General features: G+C 47.0%; 1 protein-coding gene across 4 annotated transcripts in view; it reads left to right on the top strand.

The window, feature by feature from the left end:
* SORL1 (sortilin related receptor 1) overlaps positions 1 to 27,553 on the top strand; it is a 166,799-nt gene that overhangs the window by 68,654 nt on the left and 70,592 nt on the right. For all 4 annotated transcript variants that reach the window (XM_047753214.1, XM_047753215.1, XM_047753216.1 and 1 more), the window contains exons 13-21: positions 10,046 to 10,224; positions 11,908 to 12,094; positions 15,922 to 16,050; positions 17,538 to 17,623; positions 20,793 to 20,965; positions 22,039 to 22,170; positions 24,183 to 24,274; positions 25,744 to 25,990; positions 26,645 to 26,783. In XM_047753214.1, coding sequence (XP_047609170.1) covers positions 10,046 to 10,224; positions 11,908 to 12,094; positions 15,922 to 16,050; positions 17,538 to 17,623; positions 20,793 to 20,965; positions 22,039 to 22,170; positions 24,183 to 24,274; positions 25,744 to 25,990; positions 26,645 to 26,783 — 1,364 coding nt within the window. The remainder of the gene's footprint in view (positions 1 to 10,045; positions 10,225 to 11,907; positions 12,095 to 15,921; positions 16,051 to 17,537; positions 17,624 to 20,792; positions 20,966 to 22,038; positions 22,171 to 24,182; positions 24,275 to 25,743; positions 25,991 to 26,644; positions 26,784 to 27,553) is intronic.

The raw sequence follows: 27,553 nt of genomic DNA on the forward strand, positions 1-27,553 counted from the left end.
CCTCTGCGTAGGTCGTTAAGAGGTGTATGGTTCAGATAAAGCTCTTGCACACATGAGACTCTGTTCAGGCCTTATGTTAACAGGTGCATATGTCCCAAAGGTCAGTCTGAGCTTGGTTGAAATCTAGGTAGCAAAGCCACCTGCCGTTTACTCAGTATGTTGCTCAGAGGCCCCTTTTTTGAAGAACACTTTTTTTTTTTTTGCTTTTCCTGCTGCTTTGCTTTTGACCTGTGGGCTGTCAGCTTCATCAGAAGAGAAGCAGGAAATAATATTGTAATTAGTTCAGATCCTTCCAGCCACACGAGAGGAGGCTGCTTCTGACCCAGCTGGATTTCTGTGGCTGGTCTAGGGCTGCAGGCCCTCCCAAGTCCAGTCTCTCCCAGTCCTAGCCACGGCTCCCTCCTTTGAGCTGCATAGCATTTTTCAGCGGCTGTCTTATTGATACAGCATTTATCACGTACTGCCTCCCTTTCTTAGTTACCTTTTCATATGCCTGAATTCCTCAACTCGTTAGCAGGGCCTTCATAGACAGGGATTTCTATTTTATGCGGGCCAGCAGGCACTTAGTAAACATTGGATTGTTTAGTAAATAGATCTTGCACAGTTAGTCTTCTGAGATTTTTCTTTTCCTGATTTATAAAACTGGAAGGCGTGGGGTAGTATGGCAGCTGCACAGCTCTGGGGGTGGGGGGCACACTCATTGTGCTCTATTGTAAGTGACCATCCCTTGGAGCTCAAATGTGATGGGGGGAGTCCTCAGAGGTGTGCAGCTTGGGGAGAATGTGCCTGTTGGGAGTTAGGACCCAGGCTGGATGGAACTTGAGCTTGTTTCTGTTAGGCATCATTTCAGGTCAATTACACAAACATATGTTGAATATCCACAATGAGCCAGATGTTGTTCTCGGAACCGAGGACACAGAGGTGAGGGTGACATCCTCTGGGAGCTGTCCAGCCCCACCGTGGCTGTGGGTCCGGGATGTTTCTGAGGCAGCTTTGGAGGGAGGGGCTTTCTGACCCAGAGCGCACCCAACCTGAGGGAGGAAGCAGTGACATCACTAAGCGTTTTAGTGGGGACAGAGGTTGGAACATTGCTTCAAGTCAGATTACGTTGTGGGGTTTGTTTTTTGGTTGTTCTTTGACATTATTCACGTCTTTCTTTTCCTGATGAGCACAGGGAACTACGGGTTCACTCTTGCTTGTTTCAGCTTCTGCCTTGATTCTCCGCTGAGGCCGTTTTCTTTGTTGCTGTTAATTGAAATTGAGAGTAAGAAGTGGAACGCTTTGTTTTGCTCCTACGTCTTCGTGTCTGAGATGAGTAAACACGGAGTCACCTACCCCTCCGTTCAGCATGCTGTCCCTGTGCACCTCCTGGGGGTGTGGGGGGACTGATGGTCTGTCGTGGGTGGAGTCGATGTTCTTCAGAAAAGGGGCCTTGCAGCTTTTGCCCTCTGACCAAAAACAGACCCAAACCCAAGTTTGTCGGCTTGATCCTTGCGCGTTAGGGGTGTAATCCAGTTCCGTCTCTTCCTGGCAGTTTGCCTGTCAGCATAATGGTAGTATTGCTGGTTACTAATAATAGCTTGGACTTTCCCCAAAGCATCTTTCCTCATGGGAGATTCCCGATATCACAGGGCTTGCCTCTGGGAGTCCTAAAAAGCCACTGCAAAGACTACGCCCAGCAGAGCAGCTGTCTTTTCTGGATCTGAGTTCTGGAAGCAGATTCCCAGTTCCAGAGTGTGGGATGTGGCAGTTAACCTATTCGCTTGATTGCAGAACCCACCCTCGTGGTAATTCACTTGGATGCTTGCAGAGAGCACCCCACTCCTCTCAACAATTGCATCCTAACCCCTTGTGGTGGTTTCTTCTGCCCCTTGAGTTATTCACAAGCAGGTGTTCTTGTCAACTTTTAACTGCTGAGAATCCGAGAGATGAGGTGAAAAAGAAAGAAAAAAGAAAAGAAAAAATACAGTTCTTTTGATTTCCTTTAGCAAATGTTAATTAATGCCCCTCTGTGTGCCAGGGGCCGAAAAGTGAGGAGGAGATCTTGTTCCTGATGAATGACAGTCTAGTAGAAGATGCTGGCGAAATCAGGTCCTTGAAATATGGTAGTTGCTGAACCAAAGTCACTGAACCAAAGTGAAGTCACTTTGCCCTGGCACAGTAAAGCCAGTCTGCTGACCCTGGGTTGTGGTAAAGGGAAAGGCAGTGCTTATTATAAGCTGCCAGACAAGGAATCTGGGACCGCTAGTGCTCAAAAAATCCCCCCCCCCAATGAGTTTCAGGGCTCATGAGGAAGGGACGTCTCAGGGTATGTGGTCAGCCTGTGGTCACTTCTGATTAGTTGATGTGGTAACAGGGCGGTGTCCCAGGGGTTAGTTAACCTTAGCAATCCTCAGGCGCCAGGAGCCAGGGGGCTGTGTGCTCCTGGCCATCAAGTAGTTTTTTTCTTCCATTCGGTGGTGGTTTAGCGTGAGTAAAACAACTCAGGAAATGAGCATTGGATACTTTTCTCTACGTACATCAGAGAGGAGCTAAAGCAGAGGACAAGGGGGCAGCCTCTGTCCCAGGAAGGCCCCATAGGGTCCTGCTCAGTTGCAGGTATGAGGGACAGGTGAGCCCAGGGTGCGTGGAGGGCCCTGCCGTGCTGTCTGGGAGACAGGAGAAGGCCGCCGGGAGGAGCGGACACTTGAGCCGAGACTGGAAGGATAAAAAGCAATGTTGGATGCCCTCCTGGGTTTAGAAAGAGCTTGAACAGAGACCGGCATGAAGCAGCGTGGAAGGGGCGCTCTTTAGTATTGATAGAATGCAGATCTGCGAGGCTTGGTGTAGGTGTGTGGGTAGGAGCCTGGACCCCCAAGGACCTCACACCCTGCCGTAGAGAGGTTGAACTTTGCTTTTGAAGTGATGGGGTCCCTTTGAGGGCTTGGAATGGGGGAACGACATGGCTGGTGTAGAAAAATGGCTCTGGCAAGTGGAGGAGCAGGAGTTTAAAGGGAGTAGGACTGGAGGTAAGAGATGCTGCTGAGGTAGGGACCAAGCATTGTGAGGCCTAAGTCTGCGGGACTTGCTTTTTGATACGCTGATGTGGGGGCGGAGGGAAAGCAGGTGGAAGAGTCAACCTGAAAGGCCTGAGAATGAGTGCAGATGAGGACATGTTGAACTGAAGTGGCCATGGGGTCCACGGGGAGCTACTCGGCAGGAAATCTGGTGCTGCTGGACCTGTTACATCATCTGGTTCCACCTTCTACCACCTGTGGCAAGTTTTCTGTGTCACCCGGGATGGATGACCACCGTCCATGTAGTCTTTGCCTGAATAGTTCTAGTGATGGGGAGTTGCTACATCAAAAGCAGCTTCTGTTTCACTTTGGGACAGCTTGTTTATTTTTTCATGCACTCATTTATTTATTCATCCATTCCTTTATGGGTTTTGTTGCTGCTGTTGTTTTTCAATGGCTGCACCCTCAGCGTTGGAAGTTCCTGGGCCAGGGATTGAATCCAAGCCATAGCTGTAATTTAGGCTGCAGCTGCAGCGACACCAGATTCTTTAACCTGGGCCAGGGACGGAGCCTGCGCTTCCCCAGTGACCTGAGCTGTTGCAGTTGGATTCTTAACCCACTGTAGCACAGCGGGAACTCTTCATCCATTCCTTTATGAATGAAAGTTCTCAGGTCGGAGAGAACCCAAATTCTCCTTACCCCCGTTTCTGTTCAGTGGGCTCAGCTCTGCTCCGAGGAAACACATCCAGCAGACAATTTTCTCCTGTGCCTGAAAGCTTTTCCCATACTGAGGACCCCTCCGTGTCCTCCTGTTCCATGGCAAATAGCCCCAGGTCCTTCCCTCCTGTGCTGCAGGGTTCTGAATCCACACCCTCCAGCTTCACCTTTCCTCCCCATGATTTCAGTTCTTTAGGACATGAGGCCTGGATCTGCCCCCGGCAGCCTGTGGTTTGCAGGCCCTACATGATCCTAGACACTCAATTTCTTTTTCTTTCCTTTCTTTCTTTCTTTCTTTCTTTCTTTCTTTTCTTTCTTTTCTTTCTTTCGTTCTGTTCGTTGCTTGTCTGTTCATGATTCCTTCCTTACACTGCCCCTTCCGTCATGACGGACCATCCTTTCCTGACTGCCTTACGTTCCCCTTACCTTCTTCATCCTTCCTTCCGTTTCCTTCCTTGCCTTCCTTCCGTTCCTGCTGCCTTCCGTATCGTCGACAGTTCCCGCACTCCACCGACCTCCCTCCCTCCCTCCCCTACCCTCACTCACTCTTAGAGTTACACCTGTGGCATGTGAAAGATCCCAGGCTAGGGGTCGAATCGGAGCTGCAGCTGCCGGCCTGGACCACAGTCACAGCAACACCAGATCTGAGCCGAGTCTATGAAATAGGCCACAGCTCACGCAATGCCAGATCCTTAACCCACTGAGTGAGGCCAGGGATCAAACCCACATCCTCATGGATACTAGTTGGGTTTGTAACCTGCTGAACCAGAATGGGAACTCCCTTGATTTCTGTTTATAAAAATTAAAGACTGTTTTTGACACTTTGACAACTGCCCCAAACTGGTAGCTTCTGCTAAGTTACTTTTCTAAATGGAGGTATCATTCACATACCATGAGAGGCTCTCATCTCCAACACACCATTTCATCAGTTCTGATGGTTGCATGTCAAGATGTAGAACATCTCAGTCACCCCAGAAAATACCTGTGTGCCCCCTTCCCAGTTAATCCTATTCCCCCCTGCCCCACTGCCACCCCAAAGTGAGGCAACAGATGATGTGATTGTGTTTTTATCACCGTAGGTTAATGCTGCCTATTCCATAATTTTCCGTGTTTGTATTTGGCTTCTTTTACTCAGCATAGTTGTGAGATTTATCTGTGTCGCACCCCGTGTTAGGGTTAAGTTCAGTCCAACTAAAAACCCCAGAGATTGTTTTTTCTTCTGGATTTTATTAAAGGCCAGATGTTCTCCATCCTGTATGTGAGCAGGTAGGTTTTTGAAACTGTGTGTGGGCCTTCGTTTTTATTCTCACCTTTGCTTCTCCTTCGGATGTTAGGAAAGCATTTTGAGCCCTGGTTTTGGTGTTCGTGGTAACTGTCTCTCCAATGAGCCGGCACCCTTCTGCAGATTGGCTGGGTTCGCCTTCCATACGGTCGTCCAGCACATGGGCACAGATCGTGAGCTCAGTGAGGACGAGAGGTCTCATCTGGAGTTGCTATCAAACTGTCTCCCAGCACACCTAGGATTTGCTGCTTCCCTGGCGGTGAATTTTATCAAACTGTGTGGTCCAGAGAGATCTTTGTGGAGAAGAGAACGCCCCTTATTGGCACCCTGTTCTCAGAGCAAGATTACTCTGAGAAAAGGAAACAGGATTCATTGGTTGGGACTTGGGTGTGAAACCGTTTGAGCTCCCAGCCCTGACTTCCTTCTTTTCTGAGGTCTCACGGCTGTTTTATAAGCCTTTCTTGGAACCACCACTTTTTCTTCTAAAGGGGAATAAAACTAATGTTCCTGGTCTAGTCTTGAGATCTTTGTCTGTTATCATGGTTCTTTCAGAGGTTATTAAAAGGAACTCTGCAGTCATACCTTGAAATCTTTCAGTTCCCAGAACATGCTTTATTTTGTACTCCTTTTCCTTTAACTTTCTAGTCCCCCCCCCCCCTCCCCCCCCGCTTGGTCCCAGTTGAAGATCATTCCCCTTAATCAAGATAAAACCAAATAGAAATTGACTAACTAGTTGCTACCTTTTTTCTATCACTGTTTATTTATACCATTAACCATCAGAAGAATGATCCTATTCCATTCTAATTTTTTATAGAACTTGTTGGGTAATCAACCCACTGCCCACTCATCTGCCAATTATTTTGGTACTTTGAAGCATAATCCTTGATTTATTTTGAGCTTGAATTGTGTGGCCACTGGTCCTACAGATGACTAGCTGTTGAGAATCACAGGATTAATTAGCAGATTACTACTGCTCCTTAAGTTTTTGCTCTTGGTTATATGACTGTTTTCTCACTTTGAATATGTTCTCTGAAAGTATGAGCTTATCAAGGACCCATTTGTCGCACATTTGTGTTTTAAGGTGGGTATCTACCACTGTTTCCTTTATTTAATGTATATTTGGTTATATTGTGTTATTGTTATCTTACTATTATGTAATATTCCCATCATCTTGAGAGTTTTGGCCGTGGGATTATGAGTGTACTTTTACCTGAACATTTTGAATGCTCTGTTCATAAGGGCTACGGCCTTAGTGCATCCTCTTTCATGTCTATTAGGACTATAAAGATCTTTTGGTTTGTTTTCTTGTAGGGTTCTTGTCACTTCCACTTCACCCATACAGGTTCTCCTTTACTGGTCAGAATTTGGTCCGGAACAGATGTTCCCTTAACTGTCACAGTTGATAATGTGACTGCCTTTTCTCCAAATTTCGGAAAACATGCCGTTTTCTCACTGCAGAGTTTATTCTCAGATACAGGATGTGCGTGACCATGCACCTGCTCTTTAGTTTCATTAGTGTGTTAGCATCAGAGTCTTCTGGGACCTTCTCGAGAAATGGGCTGATTCATTTCCTGAGCTCATCTTGGGTTCAAGGCGCTCTTGTATGAAATTAACTGGGCCATGTGCGAATAGACAGACTTTGGGGATTATTACCAAGCAGATGGATAGCTCTTATCATGTCTGGTTAATTGGCCACCTCTGCTGGTTCAGTTTGCTTTAAAGATGGTACCAAGGAGTTCCCGTCGTGGTGCAGTGGTTCACAAATCCGACTAGGAACCATGAGGTTGTGGGTTTGATCCCTGGCCTTGCTCAGTAGGTTAAGCATCTGGCCTTGCCGTGAGCTGCGGTGTAGGTTGCAGATGTGGCTTGGATCCCGCATTGCTGTAGCTCTGGCATAGGCTGGTGGCCACAGCTCCGATTCGATCCCTAGCCTGGGAACCTCCATATGCCATGGGAATGGCCCGAGAAATGGCAAAAAGACAAAAAAAAAAAAAAAGATGGTATCAAGTCTTTTGCTCATCACCCTGAAGGAGATTGAATGAGTTAGTTCATCCCCTTAACTGCATCGGTGTTAGCTTAGACCAAAAGCGTATCAGCCAGAAGAGAGTTTCTCTTCTCAGGAAGATCTATGGAGATCATCCGGTTCCCACTGACATATCTTAATTTGCTTTGTAGCCCACTCCACCCCCTCGACTTGGTTTAACCTTCAGCCTTCTTGCAGAAGTTTCGGTTTTAGTAATCCCAGTATGAGAAGTGGTGTTCGGATTGAATGATGTTGTGAAAAGATTCACATCAAGTATTAAGATCCTGAGTGAGTAAAACCAAAATCTCAGAAATGTGGGGAAAGGAAAGAAAAGACATTTTGTCTGTAATTTGGGTTTGAGAGAGACCCAGTAGTTCTGTGACCCTGACGACCTCCCTCTAATTGAGTGGTTTTCCAAGGTGAGCAGGTCACCAGTTTACTGGGTGAGGAAGCAAATATCAAGCACATTCCACCCACTTCTCTTCAATACAAAAGGTAATTTAAATTCAATACCGTTACTTCAGTGCTGCTGATTTTTTTTTTTTTTCCCTTTCCTAAGAGCTCGCCTGCTTATTCTGATGTAGTTCGCCTTGGCCACTTTTCTCAGGATACACTTTCCTCCAACTTTTGAATTTTTAAGACTAAGGGAAAAGTTGGAAAAACCGTATAGCCTTGACCTACACCTCCTGTAACAATCCCCAGTTGTTAACATTTTGCCACTGTGCTCTCCTTCTGCCATCTGTCTATCGTGGCCATCATCTTTCTATCCATCCATCTCTCCATTCTTTTTTTTTTCTTCCTAAATCATTTGGAAGAAAGTTGCAGATATTGTGCTCCTTCATGGCTAAATACTTAAACATATATATATCTCCCATAAGTAAGGATATTTTCCCACACAATCAGAATGCCATGATCACATCCAAGAAAATAATCATGAACTCTTTATTACTTGCAGAGCTCATTTATATTTTCTGAGTCATCCTATATGATTTATGGCTGCTTTCCCCCCCCTTAATCCAGGATTCAGTCAGGGTTTACACATTGCATTTGGTTATTACACCTCTGTATTCTCTTTTAATCTATAATAAGCCCTCTGTGTCTTTGGTTGGGTGGTTGGTTTTTCATGGCCTTGATGTTGAAGAATCCAGAACAATTGTCAGGTAGAATGTTCCACATTCTGAATTTGTCCAGTTACATAGAATGTTGTCTGTTACCTTCAGTGCTTTATCCTGATACTTAATGTCAGGTTAACTACTATAAGTAATGCTTAGTTTGGTGATAGTTGTAACTCAGATTTTCCACTGTAAAATTACGTTTCCCCCTTTGCAGTGAGTGTGGGTTGATATTTTTTGTTATATATAGAGTTGATATACAATATCGTGCCAATTTCTGCTGTACAGCATCGTGACCCAGTCATATATATATATATACTTAAACATATATATATTCTTTTTCTCATATTGTCTTTCATCATATTCTGTCCCAAGAGATTGGACATAGTTCCCTGTGCCATACAGCAGGCCTGCATTGCTTATCCATTCTAAATGTAATAGTTTGCATTTACCAACTCCAAACTTCCCATCCATCCCACTCCCTTCCCCCCGCCCCCCCTTGGCAACCACAAGTCTGTTCTCTATGTCTGTAAGTCTGTTTCTCTTTTGTAGGTAGGCACATTTGTGTTGAATTTTAGATTCCACATATAAGTGTTATCATAACAGTATTTGTCTTTCTCTTTCTGAGTTACTTCCCTTAGTATGAGAATCTCTCATTGCACCCATGTTGCTGCAAATGACATTCTTTCATTCTTTTTTATGACTGAGTAGTAGTCCATTATGTAAATATATGACATCTTCCTAATCCACTCCTCTGTCAATGGATATTTAGGTTGTTTCCATGTCTTGGCTCTCGTGAAGAGTGCTGTAATGAATGTAGGGGTACATATATCATTTTGAATTGTAGGTTTGTCTGGATATATGTCCAGGAGTGGGATTGTTGGATCGTATGGTAGTTCTACATTTAGTTTTGTGGGGTTACCTCCACACTGTTTTCCATAATGGTTGTATCAGTTTACATTCCCAGCAACAGTGTAGCAGAGTTTGGTTGATGTCTTTATACCACATGAATACTCTGGTCCCCGCCCCCTTTCCACCCAGTGGTTCTAGCATGCAGCGATGACATACTCTGACTCATTAGCAGTGGGGGTTACAGTAACGTCGCTTTTCTTGTTCTGTCATTGTTTTCAACATTTATTACGTAGCTTATAGTAAAATAAAAAAATTTCCCTCCCCCTGCTTCCCTTCCCTTGTTGTTTCATTGGAGACCCCTGCCCTATTTTCAGTCATTGTATTATCTGTTACTATCATTTTACTTTTTATTTTTTATTTTTTTGGCTGTGCCTGCAGCATATAAAATTTCCCAGGCCAGGGATTGAACCCAAGCCATAGCAGTGACAATGTTGAGTCCTTAACCACTAGACCAGCGGGGAACTCCCGTTTTTCTTTTTTAGGTGCAGATTTTCCCAGTTGCCCTGTTGGAGCCCTGTCAAGCTGGCTCCTGTGTCCTTGTACATTTTTTTTTGGTCTTTTTTTGTCTTTTTAGGGGTGTACCCATGGCATATGAAAGTTCCCAGGCTAGGGATCGAATCAGAGCTACTGCTACTGGCCTACGCCACAGCCATAGCAATGTGGGATGCAAGCCAAGTCTGCGACCTACACCACAGCTCATGGCAACGCTCGATCCTTGACCCACTGAGCAAGGCCAGGGATTGAACCTGCATCCTCATGGATACTAGTCAGGTTCATTATCCACTGAGCCGCGATAGGAACTTCTGTCCTTGCACATTGATTGCATCACACTCTGAGCGCTTCCTTGATTTCTGGCACAAACTTAAACTTTCTGGGCTTTAGCCCAGGATCAGCTGTTTCTCCAAGGAGCCCTGGTGCCTATTATGGGTGAATGTTATCTGGAAACCAAGCCCTTGCCCTGGAGACTTTAACTGCAAGGACCCTCTTACTTGCATTTGGGCAGGTACAGTACCAATGAAGGGGAGACCTGGAAAACATTTGTCTTCTCTGAGAAGCCGATGTTTGTGTACGGGCTCCTCACGGAGCCTGGCGAGAAGAGCACTGTCTTCACCATCTTTGGCTCCAACAAAGAGAACATCCACAGCTGGCTCATCCTCCAGGTCAATACTACAGATGCCTTGGGTAAGCTGCTGCTTCCTCTGCCCTTTGCATGGAAATACCTCTTGACCAGAGCATCAGCTTAGGTACGGTGTACTTGGCAGAGCTTATGATCCATTGAATATGGACACACATGCAGCAAATGAATGAGAGATAGAGAGGCAATTACTCGGGCAGTTCTTAAATGTTGTTTTTTTTTAATCTTCATTTCTTGTGTGGTCCCTGGTACGTGGTAGGTTTGGGTATATGTGTGTGGAACATGTGAATGAATAAATGCTTGAAAAGCCTTCTTCCATGTTAGCAGTTGCAGTTGGGCAAATTTGGGAAGGAACAACTAGTAATGGTGCAGGGTCCTCTCAGAGCTGTCTAGAAGGTCTCACCATGCTCTGCTAGTCCAGCAGGACCTGTCAGTAAGCAAGCAGGGGAAGCGAACCTCTTCAGCATCCTACCTGTCCCCAGGTAGCCCCCCCCCCCACTTCCTCTCTGCCTTGGCTGCCGTGATTCCAGCTGCCTGGCATGCCCACCCTGGGGTACCCACTCAACTTCCACCCATTGGAATCCTTTGTACCTCTCAGCATCCCAAGCACTTGCCTGTAAGATCCCAACTGAGAGACCTCTCTCCTCTTCTCTCTGTTCAGAGCTACTTGTACTCATCATACTTTTTTTTTACTTTCTTCTTCTTTTTTTTTTTAGGGCCGCACTTGCAGCGTATGGAGGTTCCCAGGCTAGGGGTTGAATCAGAACTGTAGCTGCTGGCCTATACCACAGCCCACGGCAATGCCAGATCCTTAACCCACTGAGTAAGGCCAGGGATTGAACCTACGTTCTCATGGATCCTAGTCAGATTTGTTTCTGCCGAGCCATGACGGGGAACTGTTCATCACACCTTGATTTACAAGTTTGTGTCCATCACTCTGTGTGTGTCGTCTCCCACCAACTAGGTCCCAGGTCATTAGACACCAGAACGTGCCCTGTGCATAGCTATGTTCTACAGCCCCCGCCAACAGCCAGCTAGCCTTACAGTCAGTAAGGGTTTAATAAATGCTTGCTGATTGGAATGGCATTGAGTTGACAGTAGTCCATCAGTTTTAGGCAGCATTTAATCTGACCAAAGACACACCATACAAAAGCCCTAAACTACCGGGATAGACCTCAATATACTTTGGAACTCTGGTGGAAACCACCTTGCTTAAATTTTGAGTGAATGTGGGGAGATGGAGTGATTGTCCAGGTTGTCTTGCTATTTCGCAGCCTCCTTCCATGAAGAGCCTGTGCCTTTCCAGCCGTGGCTGTGAATTCTCTTGCTCGTGGGCAATATTATCAGATGCGTCCACACAGCCTCAGGAAGCAGGCAGGGAACACCACTCCTGCGTGTTTCCATCTCTAAGGGATTCAGCCTTTACCTGTTCCCCAGAGATAAACACCTCTGGGTACCTGTTTCTAAAGAACAGTGTAGCATCTCTGAAATTGCTTCGTCCCAGCTTTCTCAGAGGGACGTCCATGTTTCCAGGGCACCGTTTTCATTTGCATGGGTGCCACCTGGCCTCCAAGCAAACTGATCGGGGGGTTGGGGCCGCTCCAGAGGTCTGCTGGGCAGCATCTGGAGGCGTAGGAAGTGGGTGTCAGGGCTGCAGGGTGGGGTGGGGCGGGTCAGAGACCCCACGTGGGCCACCTCTAATGCACCAGGCTGTGTTTTCTCTTCCTCAGGTGTCCCCTGCACGGAGAACGACTATAAGCTGTGGTCCCCATCGGATGAGCGGGGCAATGAGTGTCTGCTCGGGCACAAGACCGTTTTCAAACGGCGGACCCCCCACGCCACGTGCTTTAACGGAGAAGATTTCGACAGGCCAGTGGTTGTGTCCAACTGCTCCTGCACCCGAGAGGACTATGAATGGTCAGTCCTTCACCGAGGCCAGGGATTGAGTTCTGTTCTGGTCGCTTGGCTGTGTGGGAAACAGACTAGGGTGTGGCCCCTTCCCCTGAAGAAAGTTGGGGGAATCTTAGGAAACACATATTTATTAAGCTGAGCCAGGAACTGTGCTAATGCTTTCCATGTTGGTTATTCCATTTAGTTCTTACAGCTGTGTGGTGTGGCACAGGTCTTTACACCCAGGCAGGTGCAGGAGTTTCTGCAGGAATAGATCTCTCTGGGACATATATTTCTGTAAAGGCAGTCCAAAAAAGTAACATGCTGAAGGATCCATTGTAGATAGGAGCCTTTTTCTGGAGGGAATTTGTTTGTTTATCTGAAACAAGGGGGGTGTATATATGTATGTAGGTCTATGTATTTGTATATTCATAAGTCCTAGAGTAAAATATCCAAGGCACTGCTGGAGAATACTAAAAGCAGAAGAAATGACAAGCACACAAATAATTGCAACAGGTGATAGAATGATGTAGGTCCCTTGGAGGAGGAACAGGTGCTCTTACTGGGATTATTGATGGGAAAGAAGAGACTGATTTGCTGCTGGGAAATCAGGAAATTTCTGGAGAAAGCATGTTTGAGATGAGCTTTCAGGGAGAAGCATCTGGATCTGTGGACAGGAGCATTCTAAGGATGTAGTGTCCGTGTGAAGGGATGGAGACAGGAAAAGTGTGGTTGCTTTGTTGGGTGTATGAGTGGAGATGAGGCTGAGAAGAGAACCCAGTGGGGCAGAGACAAAGGGGCTTGGGCCTTGCTCTGTCGACAGGAGGGTGTCTTTGGAGGCTTTTAAGGAGAGTTGATGATTAGAGCAGAGCTTCGTGTCAGGAAGATGATGCTGGCAGTGGAGACACAGGGTCTCGGAGCTGGTAGACAGTCCCCAAGTCTGTGGTCCTGCATAAAGTCATCCAGGCTGTGCAGGGCTAGCAGTGGAGCAGGAGGCTTTGATCATAAGCACACAACTCCAATTTCAGTGGTTGCCGAAGCACAAAGAAACTAAGGCTTGCTTTGCAAAACCACAGTTATCTTGACTAAAGCTGGAAACCTCGGATGTGTTCTAGTCCTGAGGTTGGAATAGGACTGTAAAATAAATGTTTCAGGCGTTTCGGGTCTTGTGGTCTCTGTTGCGGGTACTCGCCTCTGCCTGTGGTATCCAGAGCCACTGTAGGTGAATGGGCTTGGCTGGGATCCCATGAGACTTTATTTACAAAGCAGCCACCCAGTCCCAGACCAGTGCTTCTGAAACTTGAATGTCCAGGTGAATCACCAGGGAGCTCGTTAAAATGCACGTCCTGGGGCCCTGCAGTCAGCTGGCTCTGGTGACCCCAAGCTTGCTTTATCTGCAAAGCCACCCTCAGAGCAGCAGGGCTTTAGACAGTCCAAGACAAGCATTCCTCCAAAAGCTGCAGGGTCCTAAGAAAGCAACGCAGGTACTTGGCGCCAGCCCAGAGCTGTTGGACGTTCCCAGCCATGTCAGTTCACTGCCCCTTTGCTGCCTTCTCCTCACCCTTAGGTAGCCCTAAATGATAATTCTAATGGGAGAGGTTTGGCTGGTATGAGGTGCCCCCCCCCCCACACTGGATAGAGACTGGAAGAGATGACAAGTCCTTTTTCCTCCCTCTTTTATCCCCATCAAGTCCTTAAAAGCAAAACAAAGTGAAAAATATGTAAGAAAATCTGATAGCTTATTTTTTTGATAACCATTATTATGCTTTTTCTCTAAAATCTGCACCCCCCCATCCCTAAACACTGCCAACAACACAAAACAAAAGCGGGGGTGCTGCCGTGCTTCCTGGTAACCTGACCTGCCTCCCAGGGGCCTACCTTCGCAGCTAAAGCCCACTGCGTGTTGGGTCTTATATCAAAGACCAGAAGCTGCATCCCTGCCCCTCTTGGTCTTGGATTTCGGGCTGAATGGAATCGTGGGGTGATGACCAGTGAAGATGGTGAAGGGTGTTTCAGGCCATCCTGTTGTTCCTCCGTTTGCGGTAGCTGCTAGAAAAGGGCCGGCCTGACTGCACGGCTCTTGGAAATGGTTGGTGGCACTGGGCTGTGGCAGTGAGGAGGGGGAGGGTCTGAGGGTGGACGTGAGGGAAGGCAGTGAGAGCCACTGAGCTTGGAGGGTCTGCCCATTCATCCCGCTGCTGAGTGACAGCTGTACCTGAAAGTCAGCTTACCTCTGACAGTCCTTTCAGGCCCCCCCCCCCGCCCCCAGGAAGCCCAGGTGTTGGCCCAGATGTTCCCTGATTTCAAGGGCAGTTTCCTTTACATTTTTCTATTCCCCCAGGTTGCCAAGCAGAGTGGTTTTCAGACTCTGGCTACAACCCCTAGTAAGCAGTGTATTTGATAGTATGACCCTGTGTGTATGTAGACACATACCTCTAATTTAAACAAGTTTTATGAGATAACATTTACTTTTTAAAAAAATTTTTGCAGTTAATATTTTGTTTTTTGGCTACATGTGTAAGTTCCTGGGCCAGGGATCGAACTTGCACCACAGCAGTATCAACACAGGATCTTTAACCTGATGGGCCACCAGGGAACTCCTGCTTGTTTTTTTTTTAATTATTATTATTGGAGTATAGTTGATTTACAGTGTTGTGTTAGTCTCAGGTGTATAGCCGAGTGATTCTGTTATATATGTGTGTGTGTGTGTATTCTTTTTCATGTTCTCTTCCCTTACAGGTTATTATAAAATATTGAGTATAGTTCTGTGCTACCCAGTAGGTCCTCGTTGTAACATTTGCTTTTAAGGGTGATGAGTTTCGCCATCTTTGTTTTTGTGCGGGGGTTGTGGGGGGTTGAAACGCTCCAGCGTGCTTTTAGGCCCACCAGGTCCTGCCCTACAGTTTGAAGAAACTGTCTAGGAAGGATACTTTGCCGTTGGAGGTACAGAAGTAGTTAGGGCTGCACCTAGTCCCGCAAAAGATTTAAAGCAGCCGTTCAGTGAAAATTTGCCTGGTTGAGTCAATGGGACCCTCTTGGTATAGTAATAAAACTGCTCTCTTCTGAGCACTTCTCTACCAAGTGCTGCATTTGTGCATCATGTACACACAAACCACTGTGCCCTGTACCTGTTAATGCTTTTCACAGGGTAGGTGTCGAACTTGACAGAGTACATACATGAAGCCTTTTGGGTAAAACATATCAACATGGAAACTCTCTCTGGATTATGAGTTGATGGTCTGGGCAGGGCCCTAGGAAGCCGACACACCTACCTCATTTTAGAGTCATTGGGCTTCACACAGGTAAGGGCAGAACCAAGACTAGACCTGAGGCCCCCACTTCCTGCCCCAGGGCTCTGCCCCTCGAGCTGGGTGGTTTGGCAGAGCTGTGGTCCCCATGTTGCAGAAGGTCTTGTGGACTAAAGGACTAGGTCCCGAAGTATAAGGAGAGGCAGCCAAGGTGATTTTAGGTGGGAGGTGAATGTGATCTTAAATAACACAGAATTCTCAGTTTTGAGAAACATTTGCTAATTGTTTTTAACTAAGAGAGGGTGGGTCCAGAGTCTTTGGGCAGGAAATTGGATCCAGCTAAAAATGTAGTATTTTTTTTTTTGTTTTGTTTTTTGGCACAATAATGTGTCTACCTATGACATCTAATAGTGGTTTGCCAATGATGGCTGTGATACAAAGTTTCTTTTGAAAATGTATTGGTGTAAAGAAGCCTCCTTTAAAGGGACATGTTTAGTCACTTATGATACAGGTGGCGGGCGGTGTGGTGGTCATTCCGAGGGAGGTGTGGAAATGCCTCAAGTGTGTGAACCCACAGACTTAACGAGCCCCCGTTGCTTTTTTCAGTGACTTCGGCTTCAAGATGAGTGAAGATTTGTTCTTAGAGGTTTGTGTTCCGGATCCTGAGTTTTCTGGAAAGTCATTCTCCCCTCCCGTGCCTTGTCCCGTGGGTTCTACTTACAGGAGAACCAGAGGGTACGTCTCACGGAGGCTGCCGTGTCCGCGATGCGAGGGGTCTGCCCTGGGCACAGAGTGCCTCGGGAACCTCCTGGCTTCCTTTCATACGCTCTGTGCCCGAATTCCAAGTGATCAGGTTTCAGGTGTCTTGGGCCATGTTTAAGACTGTGATGCTTGCAGACTCTTGTTCTCTGAGGGGAAAAAAAAATACAGGTCTGTAAGCTTCCCTGCAACTCCGTTTGTATCTCATGTCATAAACTGCAGCACGTGCCTGTCTGCAGAGCAGTGTGTGGAAGAGGCACTGTGGACCTTTGAACAGTACAGTTTGAAATGCACCGGTTCACTTATACACAGATTTTTTTCAAGTACAGTTACCTGTATTTTCTCTTTTTGGCCGCACCTGCAGCACGTGGAAGTTCCTGGGCCAGGGATTGAACCTGAGCCACAGCAGGGACAATGTCAAATCCTTGACCAATAGGCCACAGGAAACTCCATGTAGTACCTGTATTTTCATCTTATCAGATCGTTAAGTGTGGGGAAGAAGAGTTTGTGTTTGGTTAGAGATCACGATCTGTAGAAGCAAGAGAATCCCGGTTCTAGTCCTTATTCTGTTCAGACTGTTTCAGGTTCTTGCCCTTGGGTGAGTTGTCTGTCAGTTCTTTTTTTTTTCTTTTTTTCTTTTTTTTTTGCTTTTTAGGGCCGCACTTGTGGCATATGGAAGCTCCCAGGCTAGGGGTGGAATTGGAACTGTAGCTGCCAGCCTACACCACAGACATAGCAACACAGGATCCAAGGCACATCTTCAACCTACACCACAGCTCACGGCAACGCCGATCGCCAACCCACTGAGAGAGGCCAGGGATTGAGTCTGCATCCTCATGGATCCTAGTCAGATTTGTCTCCACTGCACCACAACAGGAACTCCCAATTCCTTTGTTTTCGAGACAGAGTGAGCAGTATTCGGATTTTCAGCTGTTTTCGGGGGGTGGGAGGTTCAGCACCCTTAACCCATGAGTTGTTTAAGGGTCAGTGGTATATGTGAAACTCTCACCGGGATTAGCACTCCACATTATCTGGACTGCCTAACTTATTCACAGCAGAAGGGATTTAGGGAGTGCCTGTTTGTGACTTGGCAGGTTAAGAACTTGACATAGTGTCTATGAGGATAGGTTTTCAGTTCCTGGCCTCATTCAGTGGGTTAAGGATTCAGTGTTGCCATGAGCTGTGGTGTAGGTCGCAAATGTGGCTTGGATCTGGTCTTACCATGGCTGTGGTGTAGGCTGGCAGCTGCATCTCTGATTTGACCCCTAGCCTGGGAACTTCATATGCCGTGGGTGTGGCCGTAAAATTCCAGAAAAAAAAAGAAGGGGTTCAGAATGATTTAGCACCCTTCTTGCTCTGCAGGGGAATGAATAGACAAGCTCTATTGTCCATGGATGGGAAAATGTTTCTTTGTACTATTCTCTGATGCCTCTGACCTCTTGCTCTTGGGGGGTGGGTGACAGCTATCGGAAGATTTCGGGGGACACTTGCAGTGGAGGAGATGTCGAAGTACGCCTGGAAGGAGAGCTGGTGCCGTGTCCTTTGGCAGGTGAGCTGGAGTTTGTTCCCTTTGTCTTGTTGAGACATCATTGAAGCAGGACGTCTTCTCGCTTCCTGGAGAGAAGGAATGGACGTTACAGGTGCCACAGAGCTCCCATTTCCCCCCAAGTTTGGTATCCAGATGACATTTATTCATAGCCTTATGCCTTTGTAGGAATGGAAGACATTTTTGTGGGGCGTCCCTTTTTTTTCATTGAAAGATGTTTATTTGGCATCTATTGTGTTCTAGGCGTGGGAGGGCGGGGGATGCCCGTGGCCTTCTGCATGTTCCATGGCGTGTTTGTCATATTAAGAGACTCATGGCTCTCTGGGAAGTAGCTAAGTGATCCATCTTAATTTTTATAATAATCATCATGACTAATGGTTTAATGGAATTTTCCACATTTTAATGTACTTTTCCATGTGTTGTCAATTTACTCCTTATAGCTACTCAGTGAAGCAGTTATTATTAGCTCCATTTTTTTCTTTAATGAGGAAGCCCATTCAGTGGAGAGGGTTAAACAATTTATTTAAGGTCACCCATGTGGGAAGTGACAAAGCTAAAGTTGAGACGAAGCACCATCCTCCTCCTTGGTCATTACTCAAGTGGCAGATAAGCGTCATTCCTATTCTTTGCAATGATCGCGACGCATATATCAGGAGATGCTTTTTTGGAGCAAGTGCACCTGCTGTAAGTCAGCATGTTCCAAAGGCTGCATGTTGGTTTGGTGGTGATGGCACACGCTGAGGTGTTTGTAATATAGATGTGAAATGAGGGTACCTAGTTAAGTAGCTAATCTCTTAGCATCTTTTCTTTCTTCACTCTGTTTCTAGTCTTTTTCACGGAGGGCTTCTAGTCCTCCTGAGCCCTCTCCCTCTTGCTCAGGCCTCTCAGGGAAGGTGCAGGATCAGAGCCGACGCCATGGGTGGGGGTAGCGTCTGATGGAACAGCCATTGGCGCCAAACGAATCATGAGAGATGCACGTCTTCCACTGCAGGCAGGAAAGAGCAGCCCTCTCCTTGGCTTGCTGCTTGCCAGCTCGCCCTGGTGTTTTTCCTGCTAAGCTCATTAGTCCCTTAATTTAATCTTCTATCATTACCAGAGTAATTAACATCCCTCACGGTGGAGACTTAAAAAGAACATGGCTTCAGCAGATTCCCACAAATGAGCAGATAATATTCAAAGAGTCCCCTCACGAGAGCTGTTATTGATGAGGGCTTGGGTGAGGAGGGTTTGAGTGATTGCTCTTAAGGGGCTGGAGTGTGTCCTTTGGTAATAAATATTTCTGAGGATAATTCAGCCAAGGACACGACAGTTTGTTTAAAACTGTCTAAACTGGTAGGAAAGCTATTTTCTCTTCTGAGAGGAGAAGATAGAACAGGGAATGAAATGGAAAAATCTCATTTGTAGTGTAGTCCACCACCTAATTTTTTTTTTTTTAACATGAAACAGAAGACAAGAATGTACTAAGAAAGTTTCATAGGACTAATGTGGAACCATAATATGTTTGCAAAGATGAGGTAATCGGGTCATCTGGAAAGATTTTTAAGAGTGAAGCAGTTTTTCTTCTTTTGAGATTAGGGTAATAATAGCACACATTTCTAGGCTGGGCTTATATGTGGCTGGGATTGGCCAAGAATTCTGTTGCATTTTTGAGTATTACGTATGAAATGCTGCCTGTTCCTTTACACCTAATCCTAAGGCAAATGTTTCTGCACCCAAGCTCTGCTCAAAAGGCCTTAGTTGTAGTTGGTTAGAAGGAAAAACCCCAAAAGCAACGGAATAAGGTTTTTAGATAGTAGAGAAATGTGGGGTAAAGGGCTAACACTGCCGTCCGTGTGTCTCCATGACTCCTTGTGGCAGCTGTGGCGAATCCTTGATTCCAACGTCATTGACAAGCTCGGCACATTGCTTCGTCACTGCCCCCGTTCCCTGGGGATTACAGTGCAAAGAGGGGTGGGGGTTAGTTATCACTTGGCGGTAGCTTAGGTACTTGTGAGATGAAATGAGACCAAAGGAAAAGAAGGCAAATGTACCTTTGGTAAGAATTACAGATAGATTTCTTTTGTTTGGTGTGTTGTCTATATTGAAGCCTTTATAAAGCAAAGGTGGCTCATATATGATAACTTATTGAATCAATGGGGGGAGGAGAGGGAGGGAGAGGGGAGATAGAGAGGAGAGGGAGTATTGTTACAATGGACCTTCAGATGCGGATGCAGGTGTGTTGCTCTGCTCTGTTCCTTTGGAAGAATCTGGGTGTTTTCCAGGCTGTTTCCTGAGTGGTGAGTTACTAGTAGTCTGACTTTAAGTCAGTCTCATGCACTTAAGCACTCTGGGTTTCTAGATCTTTGTCTTGAAAAATGACACATTCAGTGTCTGTGTCACAAGAGGTGGCATTGTTGGTTAAAAATAGACCCTGGATCCAGACCACCTGAGTTCAAGTCTTGGTTCTGCCACTTACTAGTTGTGTGACCTTGAGTGGGTTTCTCTCTGCTTTCCATTTTGCCATTTGTAAAATTGAGTTACTCGTAGTTCTTCATTATGTAGTTGTTATGCAGCTCAAACAGTGTGTGGTACAGAGTATGTACCTTGCGTAAGTATTTGTTAAGTGGAAATAGAGTCTTTGTGATGATTGTGTTGTACAACATTTTGTAAATGGTCAAGGAAAGACATTATTGTTGTGAAAATAGAGTAAGTCGATATAATTGCTCTATGCCATTGTGAACAATATCGAATGCGTGAGCCACTAGATTAGAAAATTTAGCTACAATTCAGTGAGCAGAAGTCTCTGGTCAATGACGGTGCCCAGACCTATGACAAGGTGGAACGTGCTGATGGGTGTAATTATTTTGTTAAGTGGGATGGAATCTTTTAGGCCCTTCTCCGGAAGAGAAGATAGGGGTGCATGCCTGGTGGGGGGGGGGGGGGCGGAATCTATATTTTAAAGAACATGTAACAAGTACACACTTTGCAAAGGAAACAGTCACAGGAATTGCTCAAGGCAGAAAGATGATTCCTTTACCAGCCTTCTAAGTCTTGATTCTTAGGTCCTCACTTGATCCACACCGTGTGCAGTGGCTCTGGGGTGTGTGTGGGTTAGCCAGTCATTGGTCAGATGTGTGCAGACCCCTTCAGTGTCCCCCGGGCCCACCCTCCCTGTTGCCTTGTGTGTCTGCAGAGGAGAACGAGTTCATCCTGTACGCCATGCGCAAGTCCATCCACCGCTACGACCTGGCCTCCGGAACCACAGAGCAGTTGCCTCTCACCGGGTTGCGGGCAGCAGTGGCCTTAGACTTTGACTATGAGCACAACTGCTTGTACTGGTCCGACCTGGCCTTGGACATCATCCAGGTGCGTCCCCTCCAGGTCTGGTTGTGGGGGCTAAGCCTTGTGACCGTGCACGGTCCTGGTCAGCGTCTTTTGAGGGTGGCCGAAGGAGGTGGGCTCTTGAGGTTCTAAGTCGTAACTCATCTCAGGTCCAGTGGATAAAAAGTCTTAGTTTTTGGTTTTAGTGGTTTTTTTTTTTCACCTGCCTTCCTATGGCCTTGGAGGAAGGGCAGAGGGACCCCACATCTTCAGCCTCGATTGTAAGTGAGGTCCTGCTTTTCCCTCTGGGAAGGTTTTAGGACTCGGTACCTAGGGTCATTAGGCCCTCCTTATTGTATCCACTGCCTCATTAGCATCCTTCTTTCCAAGTCACAATATGGTAGCACTTGACCTGTCCTTAGTTGACGTAATGATCCACTCCAGCTCTTCTGAGTACAGGCAGGGACCGGAAGTAGGCTGTAGAGATCACTGCACAGGCAGATAGCCAGCTGAGCTCTCAGACCCTTGCCTTTCAAAGGAGGGCTATGTGATCTTTATTCATTGCCTGTTAAATCCTTTTAGAAAAGCAATTCCAACAGGTTTCATCCAGACTTCCAACCCTACAGGAGTTTTACAGGGTATTCCAGGGGCGGGGGAGGGGGCCGTGATTGCTGCCTGTAGCTGTTGCAGCTATAGCGCCTGACGACTAAGAGCCTCGCAAGGGAGGAAGGAGTGTAAAAAGCAGACACAGGGTCTTAAAAATAACAGCAGTCTGGTTTCATTTATTTTAAAAGCAAACAGACGCATGCATTTCCGCGATCTCTACCTCGTTGTTGTGATAGAGCACAGCTCAGAGACCAGCCTTCACGATGATAATGCACGGTCATATAAATGATTCCGTGCTGCTTAGTTACTCTGCTTCACACAGGAAGCCACAGTCCATTTTAGAAGCGCTTTTCTTAAAAACCGCCTTCGTTCATCTGGAACACTTGCTAATAGAAAACATCTCCTCCCACGCCAGTGGACTCAGCTGAGTGAGGAGTACCACCGATGGCACTGATTTGGCTGGAGGTCACTGGAGCCTTTCACAGCGTTTCTTCTTCTTTTTCTCCCTTCAGCGCCTCTGTTTGAATGGGAATACGGGCCAAGAGGTGATCATCAATTCTGGCCTGGAGACAGTAGAAGCCTTGGCTTTTGAACCCCTCAGCCAGTTACTTTACTGGGTGGATTCTGGCTTCAAAAAGATTGAGGTATGTGTCTTCCATGCGGTCCTTTATTAAGCAAGCAGGGAGCACCCGGGCTGTGAGCCAGATTTGACACACAGGTGGGAGCCAGTGTGTCACGGTTCTCTGGAAATTCTTTGAGAATTCCGGAGAATGGCGGTCCCATGTGCGAACAGAATGCCTGAATCTGTCAAATGGAAGATTTCATTAAGACACCTGAATGCTTATATTTTGGCTGGCGGAAGCATAGAGCAGTAACAGTAATGATGATGATACCATAGCATTATTATAATGCCGTCACATCAAGACTCGGGTATTATTGCCTTCAATTAGCTTAATAAAGATAATACCATGATCGCGACACACATTGTTAATTAATGAGGAGGAGAAGCCCTGTTGGAACCACTTTGCATGAATTATTTGATCCACTTTCCACCACCCCCCTGTGAGGGGAGTGCTCTTGGTATCCTCACCTCCCATGTCTGCAGCTCAGCTTCCCAGGGCAACAAGAGGGTGAGAAATCCTGGTCTCCTCGGTGCACTCAACTCCTACACATACCCCTGGGGCCCTGGCTCGGCACCCCTTTAGACTGACTCCACAGGGAGGCATGACTCATGGGTTCCTGGAAGGCACAGTAGAAGTCCAGCGACTCAGCCAGGAGAAGTTGCAGGACACAAGCCACAAATGGGAGAGGCAGACCTGGGTTCAGTGTTGATTCTGGGTAGCTAACCTCTCTAAGCGTCAGTTTCTTCATCTCTAAGATGCAGATTCCTGGAGTTCCCATTGCAGCTCAGCAAGTTAAGAACCTGACTCGTATCCATGAGGATATGCGGGTTTGATCCCTGGCTTTGCTCAGTGCGTTAAGGATCTGGTGTTGCTGTGAGCTGTGGTACAGGTCAGAGATGCAACTCAGATCCCTCGTGACTCTGGTATAGGCTGGCAGCTGCAGCTCCGATTTGACCCCTAGCCTGGGAACTTCCATGTGCTATAGGTGCAGCTTTAAAAAGAGAGGGAGATTCCTTTATCCACTCAGTCATTTGACAAGTACTTATGTGCCAGGTCTGGTTTCAGGTCATGATGGTACAGCAGGAGGCAGGACACATAGGTCCCTGTGCTGAGAGAGATTAGGTTTTAGTGGAGGAAGCAAATGATGAAGACATGATTATGTCTGTCCTATGGGTGCCAAGTGCTGCACAGAACATCAAATGGGGCAGTGCAGCCGTGTGACTGGCGTGAGGAGGTTCTTGGCAATGGCATCTGAGCTGAGCTCTAACCAAAAGAAGGGGATGGTTCCCCTCACAGGGCGGCTGAGAGAAGGGAATGGAGAGCGGCACTGCATCGGGCAGGCACTGAGCAGTGTGTCGGTCCTGTTATTACTCCACCTCTCCTTTTTTTAATTGGGTGTGGTCAGCGCTTTACTAGAAGAATGCAGGTAAAGTTCAAGTGTCTTCCTGCTCGCGGCAAACAACTCAAACACAGTGCGTGAAAATGGTGTAAGAAGAATCTGTGATGAGAGCTGTGCCAGACCCTAGTGGAGGTGGGTCGGGAGGGCGTTTCGAAGGAAGGATAGGATTTGAGCCGAGGACAGGCCTCCGAGGGGCCTTGGCGAGGATGGACAGGAGTGGCTGTGTCAGGCTTGGAGAGCCATGGGAAGACCAGCTTCCTGGAAGGTGTAGGCGCTGTGACGTTGAGAATTCGGGGACAGAGCAGAGCCATTGGTGGCTTTGGAGCGTGGAGACATAGGCGGGAGGAGCAAATAAACACAGTCAATGCTTAGCTTCTGCAAATCATCAAGCCCCCAGAACACAGGGGGGCACAGGAGATGCTGGCTCTTCTTTCACAGGAGACGTGTCACCTGAGTGAGAGGAGGGAGCTGCTCACGGCTGGAGGCCAGAGCAGGTTTCCCAGATCCTGCTCCTGGAGAATCAGGCAGCCATAGAAGGATGTGTCTATAAAGCAGGAGCCAAGTGGAGACTTCACAGTGGGGTCTTTTAAGGAGCTCAGCTCCACCTTGGCCTTTCCCCCCCTTTGCTTGTCAGGTGGGCAATCCAGACGGCGACTTCCGACTCACGATCGTCAATTCCTCTGTGCTTGATCGGCCCAGGGCTCTGGTTCTCGTGCCCCAAGACGGGTAAGTGTGGCCCCAGAGGAAATCCGTGTATGTCTGTTGCTGCAACAGACAGATTTCTTGCTGGACAGAAACTTGTTTCTGATTATTTCTGTGGTTGAAGTAATCTATAAACTGTGTCTTGGAACCTTGGTCAGCTCGCTCCATCCACTTGCCTTAGCATCAGACTCTCTTTAGGCACCAGGATGCCTCAGAGCTGTGGGGTGTTTCTCTAACCCAGGTGGATTTAAAAGTCTCTCTGTGGACATAGCCAGGACTGGTTGGGTACTGTAAGGAATCTTTATCTTGAGTTTCGTGGATGATACAAACATTTAACACATATTCTATCTTTTCCCTGCCACCCCCTCGCCCAGCTTGTGTTTTCTCACTAGCAATTTGTATGCAAAGGTGCTTTTTATTAGTTTATTATTAACTTAAACATAAGAAAGTTCTGAATTAGGCTTTCTAGCATTTATGATTGAAAATTAAATCTAGTAAAAGAAAATTCTGAAAGTAGCGTATGTACTTGATTAAAAATATGAAAAGAGAGCAGAAGTTGATGAAATGAAAAATACCTGCTTTTTCTTTTTTCTTAACTCTTCACTCTCACACTTCCTAGGGGTGATCATGGTTAATAGTTTCTTGTGTATCATCCCGAAGTTATTTTTACCTATGTACAGGTGTACTCCCTTTAAACACATGCACCTGCCTATTCATCAAATAGAATCGTATATTTACTATTCAGCATGGTTCCCCCCGCCCCCTTTTTTTTTCTTTTTAAGGCCATAGCTGTGGCATATGGAAGTTCCTAAGCTAGGGGTTGAATTGGAGCTGCAGTTGCTGGTCTACACAGCCGCAGCAATGCCAGATCTGAGCCACATCTGTGATCTGCACCACAGCTCATGGCAATGCTGGATCCTTAACCCACTGAGCAAGGCCAGGGATTGAACCTGCATCTTCATGGATGCTAGTTAGGTTTGTTTCCACTGAGCCGCAATGGGAACTCCTTCTGCATGTTTTAAAAACATTTAATGTGGCTTGAAGATAGTTTTATGTGAGTACATGTGGATCTTTAGGCTTCATAATATTCTTTTGAGGCATCATAATATTCTTTTGTATGTACCATAATGTATCATTTTATAGATTAACATTTTGGTCTTTGAACACACACACACACACACACACACACACACACACACGCGCGTACCTCTAAATACATGTATGTGTTTTGCTAGTGTGAACACTGCTGTGATGAACAGCTTTGTCCATTATCTTTGCATAACTTGACTATATCCATAGATGAATCTCAGTAAAATTATTTCTGGGTCAAGTAATGAAGTGGCTTTAAGTATTACGACTACAGATTGTAGTAACCATGCTGCATTGTTGGCTGGATTGTTGTAGAGGGGCTTCTTTCCTCTTTGGAGGAGCTTTGAGCTCCCAGGCCCTGACTTCTGATGGGATGTATGTTCTTCTTCCCTGGTTTTGACCAGGGTGATGTTCTGGACCGACTGGGGTGACCTGAGGCCTGGCATTTACCGGAGCAACATGGATGGTTCTGCTGCCTTTCGGCTCGTGTCAGAAGATGTCAAATGGCCCAACGGCATTGCCGTGGACGCTCAGTGGGTCTACTGGACGGACGCCTACCTAGACTGTATCGAGCGGGTCACTTTCAGTGGCCAGCAGCGCTCCATCATCCTGGACAACCTCCCGCACCCCTATGCCATTGCCGTCTTTAAGGTGGGACCTTCATGTTCCCAGGATTATGTCACCTGTTAGTGTGGGCGAGGAGCAGATGGAGGTGACGAGTTCCTCACCTCCGGGTTTTTGTAGAGATGGTCACCTAACTTCTAGAAAATTAGCTCCTTTCTGACTTGGAGGCAGTTTCTCTCAGCCCCTAAGGAGGGATGTCAGACAGCTGCCAGGGGTCCCTCTTCATGTGCAAAAGGTTAGAGGTCAAGGTTGCATCCCATGAAAATTCCCAGCTTGCCTTTTGGGGTCCGTAGCCTCATTTTGGTTCTGCACTTTGGTCTTTTGCGAGCTTTCCTCACTTCATTCCCTGACGTCCTGCTCCACCCATGTGTCCTGGGTGCCTGTCACTTAGGCTCCGACTCTAGAGAGCAAAATGGTTCTTCCCAGCATTGGGAAGATTTGGAACTGAAGGACTGAGCTTGTGGTTGAACTTGAATGCTTCTCCTTTAGTTGCTTTGGGGCCGTTCCTTCCGTGTGGATACTGGGTGAGGGTTGGATAAAATCACAGGGTTAGATTTAAGTGGAATCTGGATCTGGCTGGTCAGTGAATGCTGGGTGTCCACTGCACCGTGGGGCGCTTGTTCTTAAGGAGGATCCAGAACAAAAGACTAAAGAGCTAACGAGCAAAGGTTCTCTTTTTAGAATGAGATCTACTGGGATGACTGGTCAGAGCTCAGCATATTCCGAGCTTCCAAACACAGCAAGTCCGACATGGCGATTCTGGCGAGCCAGCTCACGGGGCCCATGGACCTGAAGATTTTCTACCGGGGGAAGACGACGGGTAAGGCGGCTCCTCCTCTCTCTCCAGCTGATCTTTAGAAAGGGGCTGGGTGAGGGCAGTCTCTGTTCTTGCAGGATCTGGCAGGCTGCATCTTTGTTGTCACGACAACATGCGCATTATTTAATTTCTTCCTAATGACATCTTAATTTCTTTTCTAATGATACACAAACAGCTGGAAGACAGCATGTTTTTGCCTGCCTCAAATGCTGGCGCTGGGTGGGTAATTACACCCACCCCCTGCCTTTGGCCCCTGACTGATGGCTGGTGTGGCTTCTGTTGGTGCAGCTGGAGATCCCCAGCGTGTGCGTGACCCCTGTTTGGCGCCCCGATGAGGAGCACCGCTGGGCTGGGTGCACGGCCAGGGGCTGCTTTTTGACAGGAGTCCTGTCTTCTGTGGTGTTCAGATGACCCATTGCTCCTTGCGCCCTGTTTCCCTTGCAGTGCAGGGTGTAGTTGTGAGATGACTTAATTAGTTTGTCCCCACCATGAAACCCCATGAAGACGGAGATTCTGTCTTGGTTTTTGCTTCATAGTCTTTCCAACATTTAGCACTCAGCAGCTCAGTAGGTGCTTGATTCCTCCTTGTTGAAAGAAGAAGGGTGGGGAGGGAAGAGTTGCCGGTAGGTGTAGAGATGAGTATCTGAAAGATTGTGGGGAGTTCCCTGGTGGCTCAGGGGGTTAAGGATTACTACTTGTTGCTGCTGTCAAGCAGGTTTGATCCCTGGTCCAGGAACTTCCAGATGCTGTGGGCACAACTGAAAAAAGGGAAA

The sequence above is a fragment of the Phacochoerus africanus genome, chromosome 11, assembly GCF_016906955.1.
Source record: "Phacochoerus africanus isolate WHEZ1 chromosome 11, ROS_Pafr_v1, whole genome shotgun sequence".
In the NCBI taxonomy this organism is placed as follows: Eukaryota; Metazoa; Chordata; class Mammalia; order Artiodactyla; family Suidae; genus Phacochoerus; species Phacochoerus africanus.